This window comes from Polypterus senegalus, chromosome 6 (genome assembly GCF_016835505.1).
Source record: "Polypterus senegalus isolate Bchr_013 chromosome 6, ASM1683550v1, whole genome shotgun sequence".
NCBI lineage: Eukaryota > Metazoa > Chordata > Cladistia > Polypteriformes > Polypteridae > Polypterus > Polypterus senegalus.
The window spans coordinates 116,506,303-116,523,439 of NC_053159.1; the positions used below are offsets into that span (position 1 = coordinate 116,506,303).

At 40.7% G+C, this 17,137-nt stretch overlaps 1 protein-coding gene across 1 annotated transcript; it reads left to right on the top strand.

Moving 5' to 3' along the window:
* The first annotated feature begins 1,352 nt into the window (after window positions 1–1,352).
* On the top strand, window positions 1,353–11,471 carry nsun5 (NOP2/Sun RNA methyltransferase 5). Its single transcript, XM_039756877.1, has 10 exons — window positions 1,353–1,492; window positions 7,826–7,945; window positions 8,478–8,649; window positions 8,875–8,983; window positions 9,099–9,237; window positions 9,464–9,579; window positions 9,840–10,018; window positions 10,101–10,314; window positions 10,437–10,574; window positions 10,656–11,471. The coding sequence occupies exons 1-10, from the start codon at window positions 1,400–1,402 to the stop codon at window positions 10,747–10,749; spliced, it is 1,374 nt and encodes a 457-aa protein (XP_039612811.1). The 5' UTR covers window positions 1,353–1,399; the 3' UTR covers window positions 10,750–11,471.
* The last annotated feature ends 5,666 nt before the right edge of the window (window positions 11,472–17,137 follow it).

Sequence of the window (17,137 nt, forward strand, 5' to 3'; positions counted from 1 at the left end):
CTGCCACAGCAGACATTTCCAAAACCTTTGATTGTCTTTCTTGTAAGAGCACAATTAAAATACTTTCTGGACCTGAGCAGATCAAAATTATCGAGACCTTCACCTTTCTTTATTTTCACATATTTTATGTTGGACACATTACATGTGTTGGCTCATTTTATATCTCATTATTTTTTGGCTGCTAATTAAGGAAAAGAGAAACAGGAGGTCAGAGTGTTAAATATTAAGTCAAATAAAAATAATACAAAAGAGTTAATTAGCAGCAGCAACTGGTCAATAATTAAGTAAAGGGTAAAATGAAAACTTGCTGGCACGGTAGCGCTCCAGGACCACAGTTTCCATTCACATTGATGGAATTTTAAATGAAGTCCCTATAGCTGCAGAACAGCAGCTTTAAACACTGTGTAAAATATTATTGAAATAATACTTATAATAATTATTATTTAAAAGTAGAAAGATACTGTAAACAACAGCAAATAATAACAATTTTAGTGCAAATGATATATAAGTTTCAGATTGCAATCCATTTGTTAACGGCACAGGAACTAAACACTGAAAGAATAGATGCTGCAGAGTTTCAGTCAGTGATATATACAGTACATATATATATATATATATGTATATATCATGTGTGTGGTTCTCCCAGTGACGTGAGTTGTGGATGAAACGTTTGCAAATGTTAAATAAATAGAAGATCAAGAGATGGTTAGGAACAAAAGCCTCCTGTGGAAGGACCAGTCTGCAAAATGGAGAAATTTTGTTTAATGACTTGTGAGAGAGAGAGTGTTAAGGTAGAATGGGAGGACCAGTGGGATGTGAGTTTTATTATTGGGGTTCTACTTAGAGTGGATGTTATGAAGTGTATGCCTGGCTTGAAAAATCAATATAATATTCATAAACAGTTGGATTTGTCATAGTAGGGTGTAAAGCTAGATGTTATTCTGATGCATCTCAAATTAGGATGTACAATGCTCAATCATTCTTACACCTAAATAGAAAACACAATACAAGATTATGTCTTATGAATTTTGTTGTAATAAAGAATGAATAATACAAGTAAAGCTACATTGTGAACCATATAGTGAGACAAAAACATCTGCAAGATATCCAAAACACATTGGGGTTTAATAATTTTAAACTAAGAATTCATTTTAGTTATGCAAATACTAGTTTTGGAATTCATAGGGATGTTTGAATTTAAGTCAAACAGAAGACTGGGCTTCACCAAGAGCAAATACATGTGTTACCTTTCACCCCATGCTTTGGGCCACCTTCCAGTCCAGTTGGCGGCGGTAATGCACCCATATACACCGCAATTATAGTGCCTGCCAGATTTTACGACAAGTCGTAAAGCGCTACAAGAAGTAGACACGTGGGTTTTGTTATTTGGAGTGCAAGCATGTCAGTGTACGCGAAAGCCGCGGATATTCTGGAAAGACTGGAGAGGAATGAGGCAGCGGTGAAGACGCTCGTATACAACAGTGGATTTCGGGTAAGATGCCGTAACGTTTTTTCCGCCATTCAATGTATAATGAAACCTCTTGAAAGCAGTTGGTTTCACGGCCGTGACCGTATGCACGTATCAGTGGCCCGGAGTGAGAAAGTTTCATTTGCAGTCTTTTGTTATACACTTTTCTTCTTAATCGCTAATTCATTTATCAGTATGCATATATATGTTAATTTCGACAACGACAAGCTTAAAATAAGCCATATAAAAAAGCATGTACTCGTAACTAGTGTTGCTGGAAACCTGTTAAAAGTAACTTGAGTTACGTTGTCAGATTACTGACTACCGCAGCGTATTCCTGACACTCCGACAATCCACTTTAATAAAAGGATAAATGTCTGTGTGTCCATCCGGTTGCTATGTCAATACAAACGTTTGCGCCGCTTTTACGAATACTATACCAAGTGGCATATAACAGAGACATGTGCATTGCATGGTGCAAAGCAAACATTAATACAAGGTCTACATTGATTACTTAAATTTAAACCCATTTTATACGGGTAGCACAGCTAGTTAAATAAAAGTTCTGGATTACAGTATTTCACAGAAGTGTTCCGTTAATTCAGCAACATCGTGCACGCACTTACTCCGTTGCTTGGTGGCAGCTAGTGAGGAATAGTGCGTAGGTTGCATTAAATTAAAAAGAACTGAACAAAAGTCGGTCAAGTTTCGGGTCACGGGGAGCCAGTGATCATCACAGCAGCACCAAGGGTAAAGCAGGACTATTTAATTAGTTATCGGGGGTTGCAAATTATGAACATGACACTAGTGAAGCAGCCATTTTATTCAGAGGTTTAAAAAAGTAACTTCTCGTTTCAGTATATTTAGTTAGTTTTATAATTACAAAAGAGTTTTAAAATGCGTTAGAAATTGCTGAATTAGATTTGGTTTCAAAAATGTATTTTGTGCTGACACTCATCATGAAATACCTCTGAAGTTAATATACCTTCATCACCGAGAAGCTCTTATTCCACAGTAACCAGAACTAACTTGTATCTTTTTGTACCTGTCTTGAGGATATTGTTTCTGTTTTGGTGACTAGTTAGCACTGATAGAATGGGACAAGTTAGAGTAATTGACACATGATTTAGGCCTGATAAGTGCCTACAAAATGAAAATTATTTTTCTTTTTTAGTTAGTTGTCAAAACCGATCAAAATTCAAGTAAAAATCTATTTGAGCGCCATATCTGGCCTGGGGGCCATTGATTGAATAGGCCTGTTGTAAGACAGGAAGCAAATGTAGGGCTCAATTGCACAGCCAAAAAGAAAAGAGTGTTGCATGCAATCCAGTAATAGAAACCTATATACAGTAATCCCTCCTCGATCGCAGGGGTTTGCGTTCCAGACCCCCCCGCGATAGGTGAAAATCCGCGAAGTAGAAACCATATGTTTGTATGGTTATTTTTATATATTTTAAGCCCTTATAAACTCTCCCACACTGCTTATAAATATTCCCTGCACAGTTATACAGTATAATCCCTATGTATTCTCTTAGATATTAGGTAAGATTAATTGAAAATATGTATGTAAACTCACTGTTTATATACAGTAAAACCTAAATATTATTTTAAAGATATCGAGTGTCTCCGATTTCATATATGTTACAGCCATTATGATAGACAGGTCACCAGCAATAAATACGCACAATGCAAGAAAAATTGTATACAGTAAATGTGTGTACAGTGACACTAAACATACATACATGTACTAAGTACTGTAAGTAGAAAATTAATTATGGTTACTCACCAACAATGACACGACTTGTCCGATAACAATGAGTTTTATTTTACTGCACAACAAAGGAGAGCGTTACAGCCCTTCTAAAGGAGCCACTTCAGGCAACTGTGTAGCGCTGCCGTTATTTTTCTTCAATCCAAATCCCTAAAGCAGATTCCATCCCAACTACTGCCTTATTACATCCACTTACAACTCATTTTGCACCCTGGTTAAAAGGACACTGCGGCCTATTCCTTTCCTACTTTTTAAATAAAAAGAATCGTAGCCTCATTGATGCTGTAATGGGGTCCTACAGCGGTGTAGCTTTTCCCTTCCTTCAACAAATCCAAAACGTTTACCTGCTACGATTCTTTTTATTTAAAAAGTAGGAAAGGACTATAAGATATATGGCCGCAGTGTCCTTTTAACCAGGGTGCAAAACGAGTTGTAAGTGGACGTAATAAGGCAGTAGTCTGGATGGAATCTGTACAGTATACTATTTTTCTTGCATTGTACATATGTATTGCTGGTGGCCTGTTTATCGTAATGGCTGTAACATATGTGATATTGGAGACACTCAATATCTTTAAAATAATATTTAGGTTTTACTGTATATAAACAGTGCGTTTATATACATAATTTCAATGAATCTTACCTAATATCTAAGAGAATACAAAGGGATTATGCTGTATAACTGTGCAGGGAATATTTATAAACAGTGTGGGAGAGTTTATAAGGGCTTAAAATATATAAAAATAACCATACAAACATATGGTTTCTACTTCATGGATTTTCACCTATCGCTGGGGTCGGGGTTCTGGAATGCAACCCCCGCGATCGAGGAGGGATTACTATATATATATATATATATATATGCTTTGCAGCGGCGAAGTACTGCCTTAAAATTTATATTAACAACAAAAGTAAACCTTTTTAAACTGAGGGAAAATATACCAATAATTATTTGTTAAGGATCTCTTTGTACACCACGTTGTCAGTTCGACCTTCTGGTTGTAATATCCTGTGTAGTGTAATTATCTCCTGTACCATCATCAGTCCACACCTTGAACCTGTCGAGGTCATTCAATACATAAGACACAATGTTCCTCCAGATATCAAGAGTGAGCCTGATATGGCCGTGCAATATGTAACACAGAGAATGGAAAAGATAGGTGCCATCTCCGGGCATGGAAACCACTCGGTAAGTGACAGTTCTTTGATTGATGGTGATCACCTCGATAGACATGTTAATGGGGGTTCGGTTGGAACGATAAAGGAAATGGGCACCTGAACAATGTAAAGTAAGTCTAAAATACCTACACAATAACTAATCATAATAAACGAACAATAAAACGGTAGAGAAGCCATGGTTTAAATAAAAAGGCTGCAGTTATCAGCAGGGAGACATGAATACCGCGGCGAAGCAAGGAAGGGAATGAGGAGACCGGAGCGACGGACGGCCTTGTATAGGCAGGCAGCCAACAACGTGGGAGGCGTTGGGATGGGGGACCCAACGCTGCTTCACACGGCAACCGAACTGCAGGCTATGGACGTATATATGTATGTAAATAGGATTCAGTTACCGTTGGGAACCCGCGTACCAAATTTCTTGAAGATGGGCCCATAAGTAACAAAGACCGTTGGAAAGTTCAATGTGGCAGCCGACTGTGGTATCATACCACCGAAATAAGTACGTACATCGGTTTCGGTTAGCGCAGGGAAGCTGCCTACCAAATTTCGTGAAGATAGGGGTTACAAATAAGAGAGTTTAACATGGCGGACGTTGTCGACCGTTATGACTGTTACGTGTATAATTTCGAAATGAAACCTGCTTAACTTTTGTAAGTAAGCTGTAAGGAATGAGTCTGCCAAATTTCAGCCTTTTACCTACATGGGAAGTTGGAGAATTAGTGAGTCAGTCAGTGAGGGCTTTGCCTTTTACTTGTGTGTGTGTGTATATATACTGTATGTGTATGTGTGTATGTGTATATATATATATATATATATATATAGTAGCAAAATACCCGCACTTCACAGCGGAGAAGTAGTGTGTTAAAGAAGTTATGAAAAAGAAAAGGAAGCATTTTAAAAATAACGTAACATGATTGTATGATGATATATAGATATATACACACACACACGTAAACATATATATATACACATCTATATATATATATATATATATATATATATATATATATATACATACATACATACACATACATATACACACACACATATACATATACAGTGGTGTGAAAAAGTATTTGCCCCTTCCTGATTTCTTATTCTTTTGCATGTTTGTCACACAAAATGTTTCTGATCATCAAACACATTTAACCATTAGTCAAATATAACACAAGTAAACACAAAGTGCAGTTTTTAAATGATGGTTTTTATTATTTAGGGAGCAAAAAAATCCAAACCTACATGGCCCTGTGTGAAAAAGTAATTGCCCCTGAACCTAATAACTGGTTGGGCCACCCTTAGCAGCAATAACTGCAATCAAGCGTTATGAGAACTTGCAATGAGTCTTTTACAGCTCTGGAGGAATTTTGGCCCACTCATCTTTGCAGAATTGTTGTAATTCAGCTTTATTTGAGGGTTTTCTAGCATGAACCGCCTTTTTAAGGTCATGCCATAGCATCTCAATTGGATTCAGGTCAGGACTTTGACTAGGCCACTCCAAAGTCTTCATTTTGTTTTTCTTCAGCCATTCAGAGGTGGATTTGCTGGTGTGTTTTGGGTCATTGTCCTGTTGCAGCACCCAAGATCGCTTCAGCTTGAGTTGACGAACAGATGGCGGACATTCTCCTTCAGGATTTTTGGTAGACAGTAGAATTCATGGTTCCATCTATCACAGCAAGCCTTCCAGGTCCTGAAGCAGCAAAACAACCCCAGACCATCACACTACCACCACCATATTTTACTGTTGGTATGATGTTCTTTTCTGAAATGCTGTGTTCCTTTTACGCCAGATGTAACGGACATTTGCCTTCCAAAAAGTTCAACTTTTGTCTCCTCAGTCCACAAGGTATTTTTCCAAAAGTCTTGGCAATCATTGAGATGTTTCTTAGCAAAATTGAGACGAGCCCTAATGTTCTTTTTGCTTAACAGTGGTTTCGCCTTGGAAATCTGCCATGCAGGCCGTTTTGCCCAGTCTCTTTCTTATGGTGGAGTCGTGAACACTGACCTTAATTGAGGCAAGTGAGGCCTGCAGTTCTTTAGACGTTGTCCTGGGGTCTTTTGAGACCTCTCGGATGAGTCGTCTCTGCGCTCTTGGGGTAATTTTGGTCGGCCGGCCACTCCTGGGAAGGTTCACCACTGTTCCATGTTTTGCCATTTGTGGATAATGGCTCTCACTGTGGTTCGCTGGAGTCCCAAAGCTTTAGAAATGGCTTTATAACCTTTACCAGACTGATAGATCTCAATTACTTCTGTTCTCATTTGTTCCTGAATTTCTTTGGATCTTGGCATGATGTCTAGCTTTTGAGGTGCTTTTGGTCTACTTCTCTGTGTCAGGCAGCTCCTATTTAAGTGATTTCTTGATTGAAACAGGTGTGCCAGTAATCAGGCCTGGGGTGGCTACGGAAATTGAACTCAGGTGTGATACACCACAGTTAGGTTATTTTTTACAAGGGGCAATTACTTTTCACACAGGCCCATGTAGGTTTGGATTTTTTTCTCCCTAAATAATAAAAACTATCATTTAAAAACTGCATTTTGTGTTTACTTGTGTAATATTTGACTAATGGTTAAATGTGTTTGATGATCAGAAACATTTTGTGTGACAAACATGCAAAAGAATAAGAAATCAGGAAGGGGGCAAAAAGATAGAGATACAGTGGTGTGAAAAACTAAGTGTCCGTTTAGTTTTCATTCAGCCATTTGCTATGGATATGTTGAAATTGTGTAATCTGGTGGCGCAGTGTTTATACTGTGAACCTTTGGGGGCTTGCTTTACGGATGGAAAAAGTGGAAAGATGTTATTTACTTCTCGGTACATGAAAGACTTAACATATTGATAAAACACAAGAAAATTATCACATTTTTGTTTAGGATTTAATAACAATTGATTGCCAATCAAATGTGGAATTTTTCATACGGAAGATAAACAAGTAATGCACGGTCTGTAAGCAAGTATATAACAAATGTAGTGGGTTTTTTTTTTTTTTTTTGGGTATGTAATGGCTAATGTAACCAAGTAGCTTTGAAAAGTAAGGTTCCCTAACACTGCTCTTAACTCATTGTTCAGAAGCACAGATGGTCATTGTGTATTAGCAGCTATGACTAAATAACAAAGACAGCATTGGAGAAGGATGCCATCAAGGAGAACAAGTCTTTTCAAGCAGTGGATGCTCTTGTGTTCATTATTTCACTTAACATTCGTTTATTGCAAAAAATACTCGGGCGCAAAAGCAGGAACGAATAAAAATTATGGCAAAATAGAGAGAATTTATAGAACATAAATTGTTAAAATATATACTTCAGGTTCAAATGGTTTGTTTTTTTGGACAAAAAGGCAAATAATGATCATAAAACTTAGAGGTTTTTAATTGAAATATTTTGTTTTTGATGCCTGGGGAACTTTTTGTTTGCAGAACATCAAACAGCTGTATGCCTTAGTCTGCAACACGCTTAAATATTCTGATGTTCTTGAAGAGGTCATCTCTGGCACCAGTCTGGTGAAAGAAAAAAAGGTCAAAGTGAACATTGTCAAGGTAATGTATTCGGTGGGGTGCCATTGCTTACTCAAAGTGCTTTGTGCAAAGCAGACATAGGATTGTGAGAGAGGCATATGAGACAGCTGTTGCATTTCAATATTTTTTGCTTCACTGGAAAGCTTGGGATTATCTTTGTGTTAATGCAATCCCTTAATGTATATAACACACAATTAAATGAAAAATTACTGTTCACAAATAGTGCTTTATTAGAGAGTTTAGAAGATAAGAGTTTTGAGTTTATTGTAGTTAGAAATCAGTGTCCTGTACATTTGTAAAAATAGAATAACATTTGCACCATATCAGCACTTGTTACATTAGCATAATTTGTAGAAGGTTAGTGTTTAGTTTTGCTTACTTGCATGAAGATCACATTCTAATTAAATGGTAACTCTGAATAGGACTCCTGTAATGTAGGAAATAGTGAATGAGTAGGATTCCATTTGTTTAACAAGGAAAATGGTGTAGAATCTTCGAGCTCTCCCAGTGACGAAGGAGAGACACGACTGACTTTTCTCTGCATTTGCTGCAGGTGCTGGTATATGATCACCTATTTGGCCGGGGACTTAAATGCGGGGGTGGATGGAAAAATCTGATTATGAAGCACCATGTGAGATTGCAAGCATCACTTGCAAAGCTTAAAGTTAAAAGGAAGGTCTGCCAAAATGAAGATCTCCTTCAAAAATCAGTTAGTGAAAATCAAGGTATGTTTGCAATTAACAGTCCGGGGAGAGAAAAAACGAAATACTAAAGTATGTTACAGATTAGTTGGATGTTTTAGTAAATGCTCATAATTTATATAGCTTCTGGAAATTTTAACTACTTGTTTTTCCATTCTTAAAACATTCAAATAGATCTGCCTTTTTGTTTAGCCTTTGCTCTGTTACATCATCCTTCTCTGTTGTAGGTTGATCTCTTTCTGTCCACAGGTAGGCCTCTGCCACGTTACGCCCGTGTCAACACTCTCAAAACAACTGTAGAAGATGCAATTGACTACCTGAAACGAGATGGCTTTACCTATCAAGGGCAGGCTAAAAGGTAGAATTTGCTGATTTCTGTCTCTTAATTAATGTTTATGTTTGGAATTTCTTATCCTCCTTTCATTCATTTTTTTTTTTTTTTTATTATGATGGGTTTGCATCCTCTACCACAGCCTGGAAGACCTTGGGCTACTATCTGGAAAGAACTTCTGTTCAGATTTGCACCTTCCAGATCTCCTTGTGTTCCCAAGTAACACAGATCTTCACGCTCACTTCCTGTACCAAGCTGGCCACATCATACTTCAAGACAAGGTGCCAGCGTAAACTACAACTTGTAGGGGTTCAGTCTAGTAGTGGGGAGGTAAACTCCTGTTTGAGTGTATGTGTTTTTTCTTTCATGCTGCCAGCATCCCTGAATACGATGAACGGACATTTGTGTATTGAAGGGTGCAGAGCCTGAAACTTTTCTAAGTGCATATTTGCTTGACTGTATTCTCTTGCACTGATGTTTTCTTTGGCTCAACTTTTATCTCTGCAGGCCAGTTGCCTTCCAGCATACCTCTTACGCCCGCCCCCTGGGGCCCATGTGATTGATGCCTGTGCCGCTCCTGGGAACAAGACTAGTCATCTGGCTGCTCTTATGAGTAATCGTGGGTGAGACACTTTTAGTACTCTGAGTTGCAAATGGAGGCATAAATCATAGCGTGTGAAGTTTTCACTTTGAGGTAAATCAATAGTTCATCAAATAACAGCTTATAAGGCTTGGTGGATGACAGTTTATTTAATCAAACTTTAAATTATCATTTGTTTTTTAGCTCCCCATTTCGGTTTGTCAGTTTAGTGGTCAGTTTTTTGTGTTCTTTACCTTTACCCCAGTGTTTTTATCTTCTTTTTGCCCCTTACATTTCTTTAAGGAAGCTATTTGCCTTTGACCTTGATCCCAAACGACTGTCTACTATGAGCACGCTCTTGCTTAGGGCAGGAGTTACATGTCAGGAGCTGGCTCATGTGGATTTTCTAAAGGTCAATCCAGAGGACCCCAAGTATAGTCAAGTGGAATATATTCTCCTTGACCCATCATGTAGTGGGTCAGGTAAGATTAAATATGCTACACATCTGATTGCCTAGGCCAGCATATGTCACAAATAAGTTATTGCTGTTCACTGTATTCCTAGGTATTGTAGGTCGATTGAATGAGCTTACTGATACCCCTGCTTCATCTTCAGAGGAGCGTTTGCAAGCCCTTGCGAGGTTCCAGCAGCTGTGCCTGGCACATGCTCTTCGCTTCCCTTGTTTAAAACGTCTGGTTTACTCAACATGCTCATTGCATTCTCAAGAGAATGAGGATGTTGTAGCCGCATGTATGCAACAGCATGAAAAAAGCTTCAGGTAAATGATGCTCCAAAGAGGAGGACTGCATTTGGGCCTGACTGAGTCATGGTGCTGTTTCTTTCCAGTTTTAAATTTTGTATGCTGCATTATCATTATTTTTATTTTATTTTTATCTACAGGCTTGTGGCATTGCTCCCAGAATGGCCGGAAAGGGGCCGTGCTCCACTAACACAATGTCTAAGAGCAAGCCAAAGCAAAATGCTCACCAATGGCTTTTTTGTGGCCATGCTGGAAAAGAAGGATTCTGAAGAGAAAGCGTGAGTTTCTTGATACACGGGTTGGATTTTGCTCATCGGAATAAACCTGTTTTTACCAATTTTGTGTTTTGTTTCATGCAGGCAGCCTCATGAACTAATCTCTTCTCCGGCTTCGGCGGAAAAAAGGAAGGTGGCTACTGGTAACGCTGTCTCCAAGAAGAGGAGAAGGAAATAGAAAATATGAGCCATCCAGAACAAAAAGAGCCCGGCGATATTTGAAATTACTTGATCAGAGCTTTCTCTGGTTGTTTGTTCAACCTGAAGCCTGCATAAGAAGATTTGAGAGATGTTACCCTTTTCACTTGTTGAGGATTTTGAAAGTTGCAGAAAGATGCCAGCTGTAAGGAATCGTTGCATTCTTCAAAGTCTCAAGCTTTTAATGGAAGACTTAACAGTAATGGATAAAAAATTATTTTAAGGAAGCTGAACCAATACCTTAATTAAGGGTGATGAAATTCCTGTTGGTATACAAATCAACACTTCTGTGGTCTGTATGAATATTTTATAGTTTTGAGGACAAATAATGTATTCTTAAAGACTTTCATGTATTCATACATTCATTACTTGAACCCACTAACGCACTTTTCACATTATTTTTAAATGCTGAAGATTTTCTCCACACACTTTGACTTATGTGGAAATTGGTATGATGCTGATTTGAGAGTGCCAAATTTATTTTTGTGCCTCGTCCATCTGGAACTGAAAAACTCCACCATACAAAAATGCATTCTTCTTTAAGGTAACGGCTCTACAGCAATACAAGAATAAATGGCCATTTTACCGGTTGTAATCTATTTATATAATTCATATGCAGACACTGTACATCCTGCCTCATGACTGATGTTGCAGTGCAATGTATACTGCTCCAAAAAATTAAAGGAACACGTTTAAATCAGAGTATAGCATCAAGTCAATGAAAATTCTGGGCTCTTAATCTGGTCAGTTAAGTAGCAGAGGGGGTTGTTAATCAGTTTCAGCTGCTTTGGTGTTCATAAAATTAACAACAGATGCACTAGAGGGGCAACAATGAGATGACCCCCAAAACGGGAATGGTTTTAACAGGTGGAGGCCACTGACATTTTTCCTCTCCTCATCTTTTCTGACTGTTCTTTCACTAGTTTTGCATTTGGCCATGGTCAGTGTCACTACTGGTAGCATGAGGCGATACCTGGACCCTACTGAGGTTGCACAGGTAGTCCAACTTCTCCAGGATGGCACATCAATATGTGCCATTGCCAGAAGGTTTGCTTTGTCACCCAGCACAGTCTTAAGGGCATGGAAGAGATTCTAGGAGAGCTGGACTGGGCCATAGAAGGTCCTTAACCCATCCGCAGGACTGGTACTGTATCTGCTCCTTTGGGTAAGGACGGACAGGATGAGCACTGCCAGAGCCCTTCAAAATGACCTCCAGCTGGCCACTGGTGTGAATGTCTCTGACCAAACAATCAGAAACCGACTTCTTGAGAGTGGCCTGAGGGCTTGACGTCCTCTAGTGGGCCCTGTGCTCACTGCCTGGCACCGTGGAGGTTATCTTGGATTTGCCATAGAATACCAGAATTGGCAGGTCCACCACTGGCGCCCTGTGCTTTTCACAGACGAGCAGGTTCACCCTGAGAACATGTGACAAACGTGAAAGGGTCTGGAGAACGTTGTGCTGCCTGTAACATTCAGCATGACTGGTTTGGTGGTGGGTCAGTGATGGTCTCGGGAGCCATATCCATGGAGGGGGACACGGACCTCTACAAGCTAGACATCGGGACCTTGACTGCCATTGGGAATCAGGATGAAATCCTTGGACCCATTTTCAGACCCTGGGTCTGTCCTGGGTTCCTCCTGGTGCACGACAATGCCCACCTCATGTGGTGAGAGGATGCAGGCAGTTCCTGCAGGATGAAGGAATTTATACCATTGACTGGCCCCTGCGCTCGCCTGATCTAAATCCATTTGAACACCTCTGGGACATTATGTTTTGGTCCATCCAACACCGCCAGGTTGCACCTCAAACTTTCCAGGAGCTCAGTGATACCCTGATCCAGATCTGGGAGGAGATCCCCCAGGACACCATCTGTCTTCTCATTAGGAGCATGCCCCCCCCACCCCGACATTGTCAGGCATGCATACAGGTACATGGAGGGCCATACAAACTACTAAGTACAATTTTGAGTTGCTGCAATGGAATTTCTGCAAAATGGACTATCCTGCTGAATCATTTTTCCACTTTGATTTTCTTTGAATTCAGCCCTCTGTAGGTTGGTAATTTTCTTTTCCATCAAACGATGTGCCATCCTTTCGTTCCTAACACATTACCAGGTCCATATCAGCAGAGATATCCAGCATGATTTTTTCCCCCATTGAGATCTAGTGTGTTTTCAAAGTGTTCCTTAATTTTTTTTGAGCAGTTTATTATACAGTATACCATCTGACAAAAAAAACAATGAGCAAGATTTCTAAACATAATTTTGAACTGTAGTGGTCTCATATAATGAATCATCCCGGTCTGAAAATTTGTGTCATGGTAACTGCCGGTGGCCAGCTGCGAACCTGCATCATCTAACAGGGAGGCAATCTGGGCATATGAACTAAATAGAAGGTTCCTTGAGTCGGCTGTACTGAGACTGCTTTTGAACACGGAGCAGAGTGCTTCTTGGTGACATCAGCCGAGTCCCCCAGTCAGCCCACGCCTTCTCTGTGTAGAGTATCCGCTGCACTCCACCTGACCACAGTGTAAATCCCATCCTTGTCACCAAATGCATCGCTGTGGACTGAGACCATGAAGCATCTGAGGTCAAAGATTTGCACTGTGGTGACTGCTGGTGGACAGCTTGTACTGTATGCAGTATTTTTACCTCTTTTTTTTGTTTGTTTCATGCTGGAAGCCACATTGTCTCTAATGAGCTGCAAACCCACAATGCTAGTTGGTAGATTTGGGGAAGTTTATCACACCACAGCCCATTTACCATTTTGTTCTTGATCCGGGGCTGGTTGGTAGTTGCACATCCAATTACATTCTGCATTTTTTTACTTCACAGACGGAAAAGTTTAAAGATGAAGGGAGCAAGCAGACATCTTAAAAGTAAAAGCCTAAACTAGGCTGCTTGAATAAGAACTCAGCTACTTGCACTCTAGTAGATTTTGAGATTTGACACGTGAAAAATATTTTCACTCATAAGTAGAATTACCTTGCGTTTGGCTGCTGATTGTGCACCACTGAACTTTGTATCACATTTTATGGATGAATCACAAGTACACCTTATTAAAAGGGTGTGTTTACGTGTACACACATAAAATGGGTTTTTTAAAAATCCACATTTACATAGGAAAGTAATTTTCTGGAGTACTGCATTTGTCAAAACGCTCTGACGTAATTAAACAGTACAAAAAAAAAGAGGCAAAAGTTCTCATCAGCCACCATGAATTTGAAAATAAGCACACCGCCGGTGGTAATGCTCTTGCCTTATATATAAACGTCTATGAGTGGAAGTGTGTGTGTGTGTGTGAACTGGTGAAAAATGTCAGGACCTACAGAGAACGCAGTTTGTTGTATTTTTGTGAAAGTAACGTGGCCAATGACTACCATCCCAGTTGCTAACGTGGAGCTACCCGGGTTTATCACAGTTAGAGCGGACGGAGACGCAAATTCCTGCGGGAAGCGGAAATGAGGAGGACTTGCTCTCTATGTGAATACAAGGTGGTGCAACCCTGGACATGTAAACTTCAAAATCTCCACTTGCTGCAGGGACATCGAACTGTTGGCCGTAAGTCTGCATCCCTATTACTTGCCCAGAGAATTTGCACACATCATTGTTTTTATTGTTTACATCCCTCCTCGGGCGGACATGGAGAATAGCGGGTGACGTCATCCATGCCGCTGTTGCTAAAACTACAAACAAGGCACCCCAAGGTGCTTGTGCTGATCTCTGGAGACTTTAACCAAGTGACGCTGGACAAAACATTACTTGCCTTCTCCCAGTATGTGGATTATAACACCCGAGGAAATAGGACTATTGACCTACTGTATGCAAACGTTAAAGATGCATACAGCGCCACCCTGCTGCCTGTGCTTGGGAAAACAGATCATAACCTGGTTCTTCTTCAGCCTCAATACAAACCAAGAGTGAGTGCGCTACCTACAACACCACGCTCATTCAGGAAGTGGTCCCCTGAGGCAGAGCAGGCTCTGACAGACTGCTTTGGAACTACGGACTGGGATATCCTGCAGGGGTCACATAGTGAGAACATTGAAGAGGCTGTTGACTGCACTACTGACTACATCAACTTCTGTATGGACATTGTAGTTTCAGTAAGAACAGTACGCTGCTATGCTAACAACAAGCCATGGATTACAAGTGTCATCAAGGGTCTTTTCAACCAGAAAAAGGGGCTTTTAAAGACGGTGATCAGCATGAGCTCAAGCGTGTGCAGAAGGAACTCCGAGTCCAGCTCAGGGCAGCGAAAGAGCTGTACAGGAGAAAGCTGGAGCAGAAGTCGTAGAGTAACAGCATGAAGGAAGTGTGGGATGGGATGAAGATCATCACTGGCTGCAGCTCGAAGCGTGGTGCCACCATTGAAAGATGTGGAGAGAGCAAACCTGATGAACAACTTCTTTAACAGGTTTGACCACCCTAACCCATTCTCACCTCAGAGTACTGCATCCTCCACTTATCCTGCTGATACCAGCATAGGAGAGACATCCCCACCCACAATTACAGCAGCCCAGGTAAGTAGAGAGCTGAGGAGACTTCGTGCCAGCAAAGCAGTGGGTCCAGATGGAGTATTGCCATGACTGCTGAAGGCCTGTGTGCTGGAGCTGGGGAGTCCTCTACAGCGCACCTTCAACCGGAGCCTGGAACAGGGGAGATTCCCGAGGCTTTGGAAAACATCTTGCATCACCTCAGTTTCAAAGGTATCACGTCCTGGTGAGCTGAATGACTTCCGGCCTGTCACTCCGACGTCGCATGTGATGAAGACCATGGAGCGGCTGCTGCTTCACCACCTGAGGCCTCAGGTCTGTCGTGCCCTCGACCCTCTACAGTTTGCATACCAGGAGGATGCCATCATCTATATGTACACCGATCCCTCTCCCACTTGGACAGAGGCAGTGGTGCTGTAAGAATTATGTTTCTGGACTTCTCTAGCGCCTTCAACACCATCCAACCTATGCTCCTTAGAGACAAGCTGACAGAGATAGGAGTAGACTCACACCTGGTGGCATGGATCATGGACTATCTTACAGACAGACCTCAGTATGTGCGTCTTGGGAACTGCAGGTCTGATATTGTGGTCAGCAGCACAGGAGTGCCGCAGGGGACTGTACTTTCTTCCGTCCTGCTCAGCCTATATACATCGGACTTCCAATACAACTCAGAGTCCTGCCACATGCAAAAGTTCGCTAACGACACTGCTATTGTGGGCTGCATCAGGAGTGGGCAGGAGGAGGAGTATAGGAACCTAATCAAGGACTTTGTTAAATGGTGCGACTCAAACCACCTACAACTGAACACCAGCAAAACCAAGGAGCTGGTGGTGGATTTTAGGAGGCCCAAGCCCCTCCTGGACCCCGTGATCATCAGAGGTGACTGTGTGCAGAGGGTACAGACCTATAAATACCTGGGAGTGCAGCTGGATGATAAACTGGACTGGACTGCCAATAATGATGCTCTATGTAAGAAAGGTCTGAGCAGACTATACTTTCTGAGAAGGTTGGCATCCTTCAACATCTGCAGTAAGATGCTGAAGATGTTCTACCAGACGGTTGTGGCGAGTGCCCTCTTCTACGCGCTGGGGTGCTCTGCTCAACAGTGTGACCAGTCGAGGAAGAAAGGTGCTCAGAAACAATCATGTTAAGTCCAGTCTGGAGTTTTCCAATAAGCTTTTGAGAAAGTTCTTGCAGTTATAGGAGTGCTCTGTTTCATACAAACCTAGTTGGCAGCATATGAAGACCTAATAGTGAAGTATGGGGATAATTCCATTATGCAATGGCAGAGCTTCTCATTAGCAGGGGAATGGAAATGGGATAAAAAAATATTGTAAGGGAAGTTGTCACTTCATACACAAAAATCAAAGCATTGGAAGATTCTACTTTCATTTGGAAAATTACACCAGACAAAACAACAAAAGCGACTGGTTCAAGTGAAGTTGTGGCCTCGGCTAAATCGGCAGCCCATGTGATAATTTGAATATGCTAGTTCTAGTGTCCTAGTTCAAACAATTCTATAAAAAAGGGAAAAATGACTCCTAAGCAGCACCATGAAGGCAGACTACAACTTAAAAATATTACTTTGGCAGTAGTATTGGGCAGGGTCTTAAATACTCATAGGAATCACAAACATGAAATATAAATTGATGCCTGTCTTTAAAAAAAAATCAACACGAGTTTGCACTAACCATTCCTTCCATTCTTTTATATTTTTATTTTATGTATATAATAAAAAATGGAGGAACATAATGTTGGATTAACAGCCAGCAACTAATACAGCAAGTCTCACCTACACCGACTGTAGACTTACTGCAGCAGTCACTACTAGCCATCTTGAGCTGCTATCTGCCAGAGAGGCCTGCTTTTG

Bases quoted from the DNA above. Each gene is read 5' to 3' on its own strand.
- nsun5 (XM_039756877.1), top strand. From the start codon at position 1,400: ATGTCAGTGTACGCGAAAGCCGCGGATATTCTGGAAAGACTGGAGAGG. The intron at 1,493-7,825 runs GTAAGATGCCGT...TTTTGTTTGCAG, and splicing joins TATACAACAGTGGATTTCGG to AACATCAAACAGCTGTATGC. The intron at 10,019-10,100 runs GTAAGATTAAAT...CTGTATTCCTAG, and splicing joins CCCATCATGTAGTGGGTCAG to GTATTGTAGGTCGATTGAAT.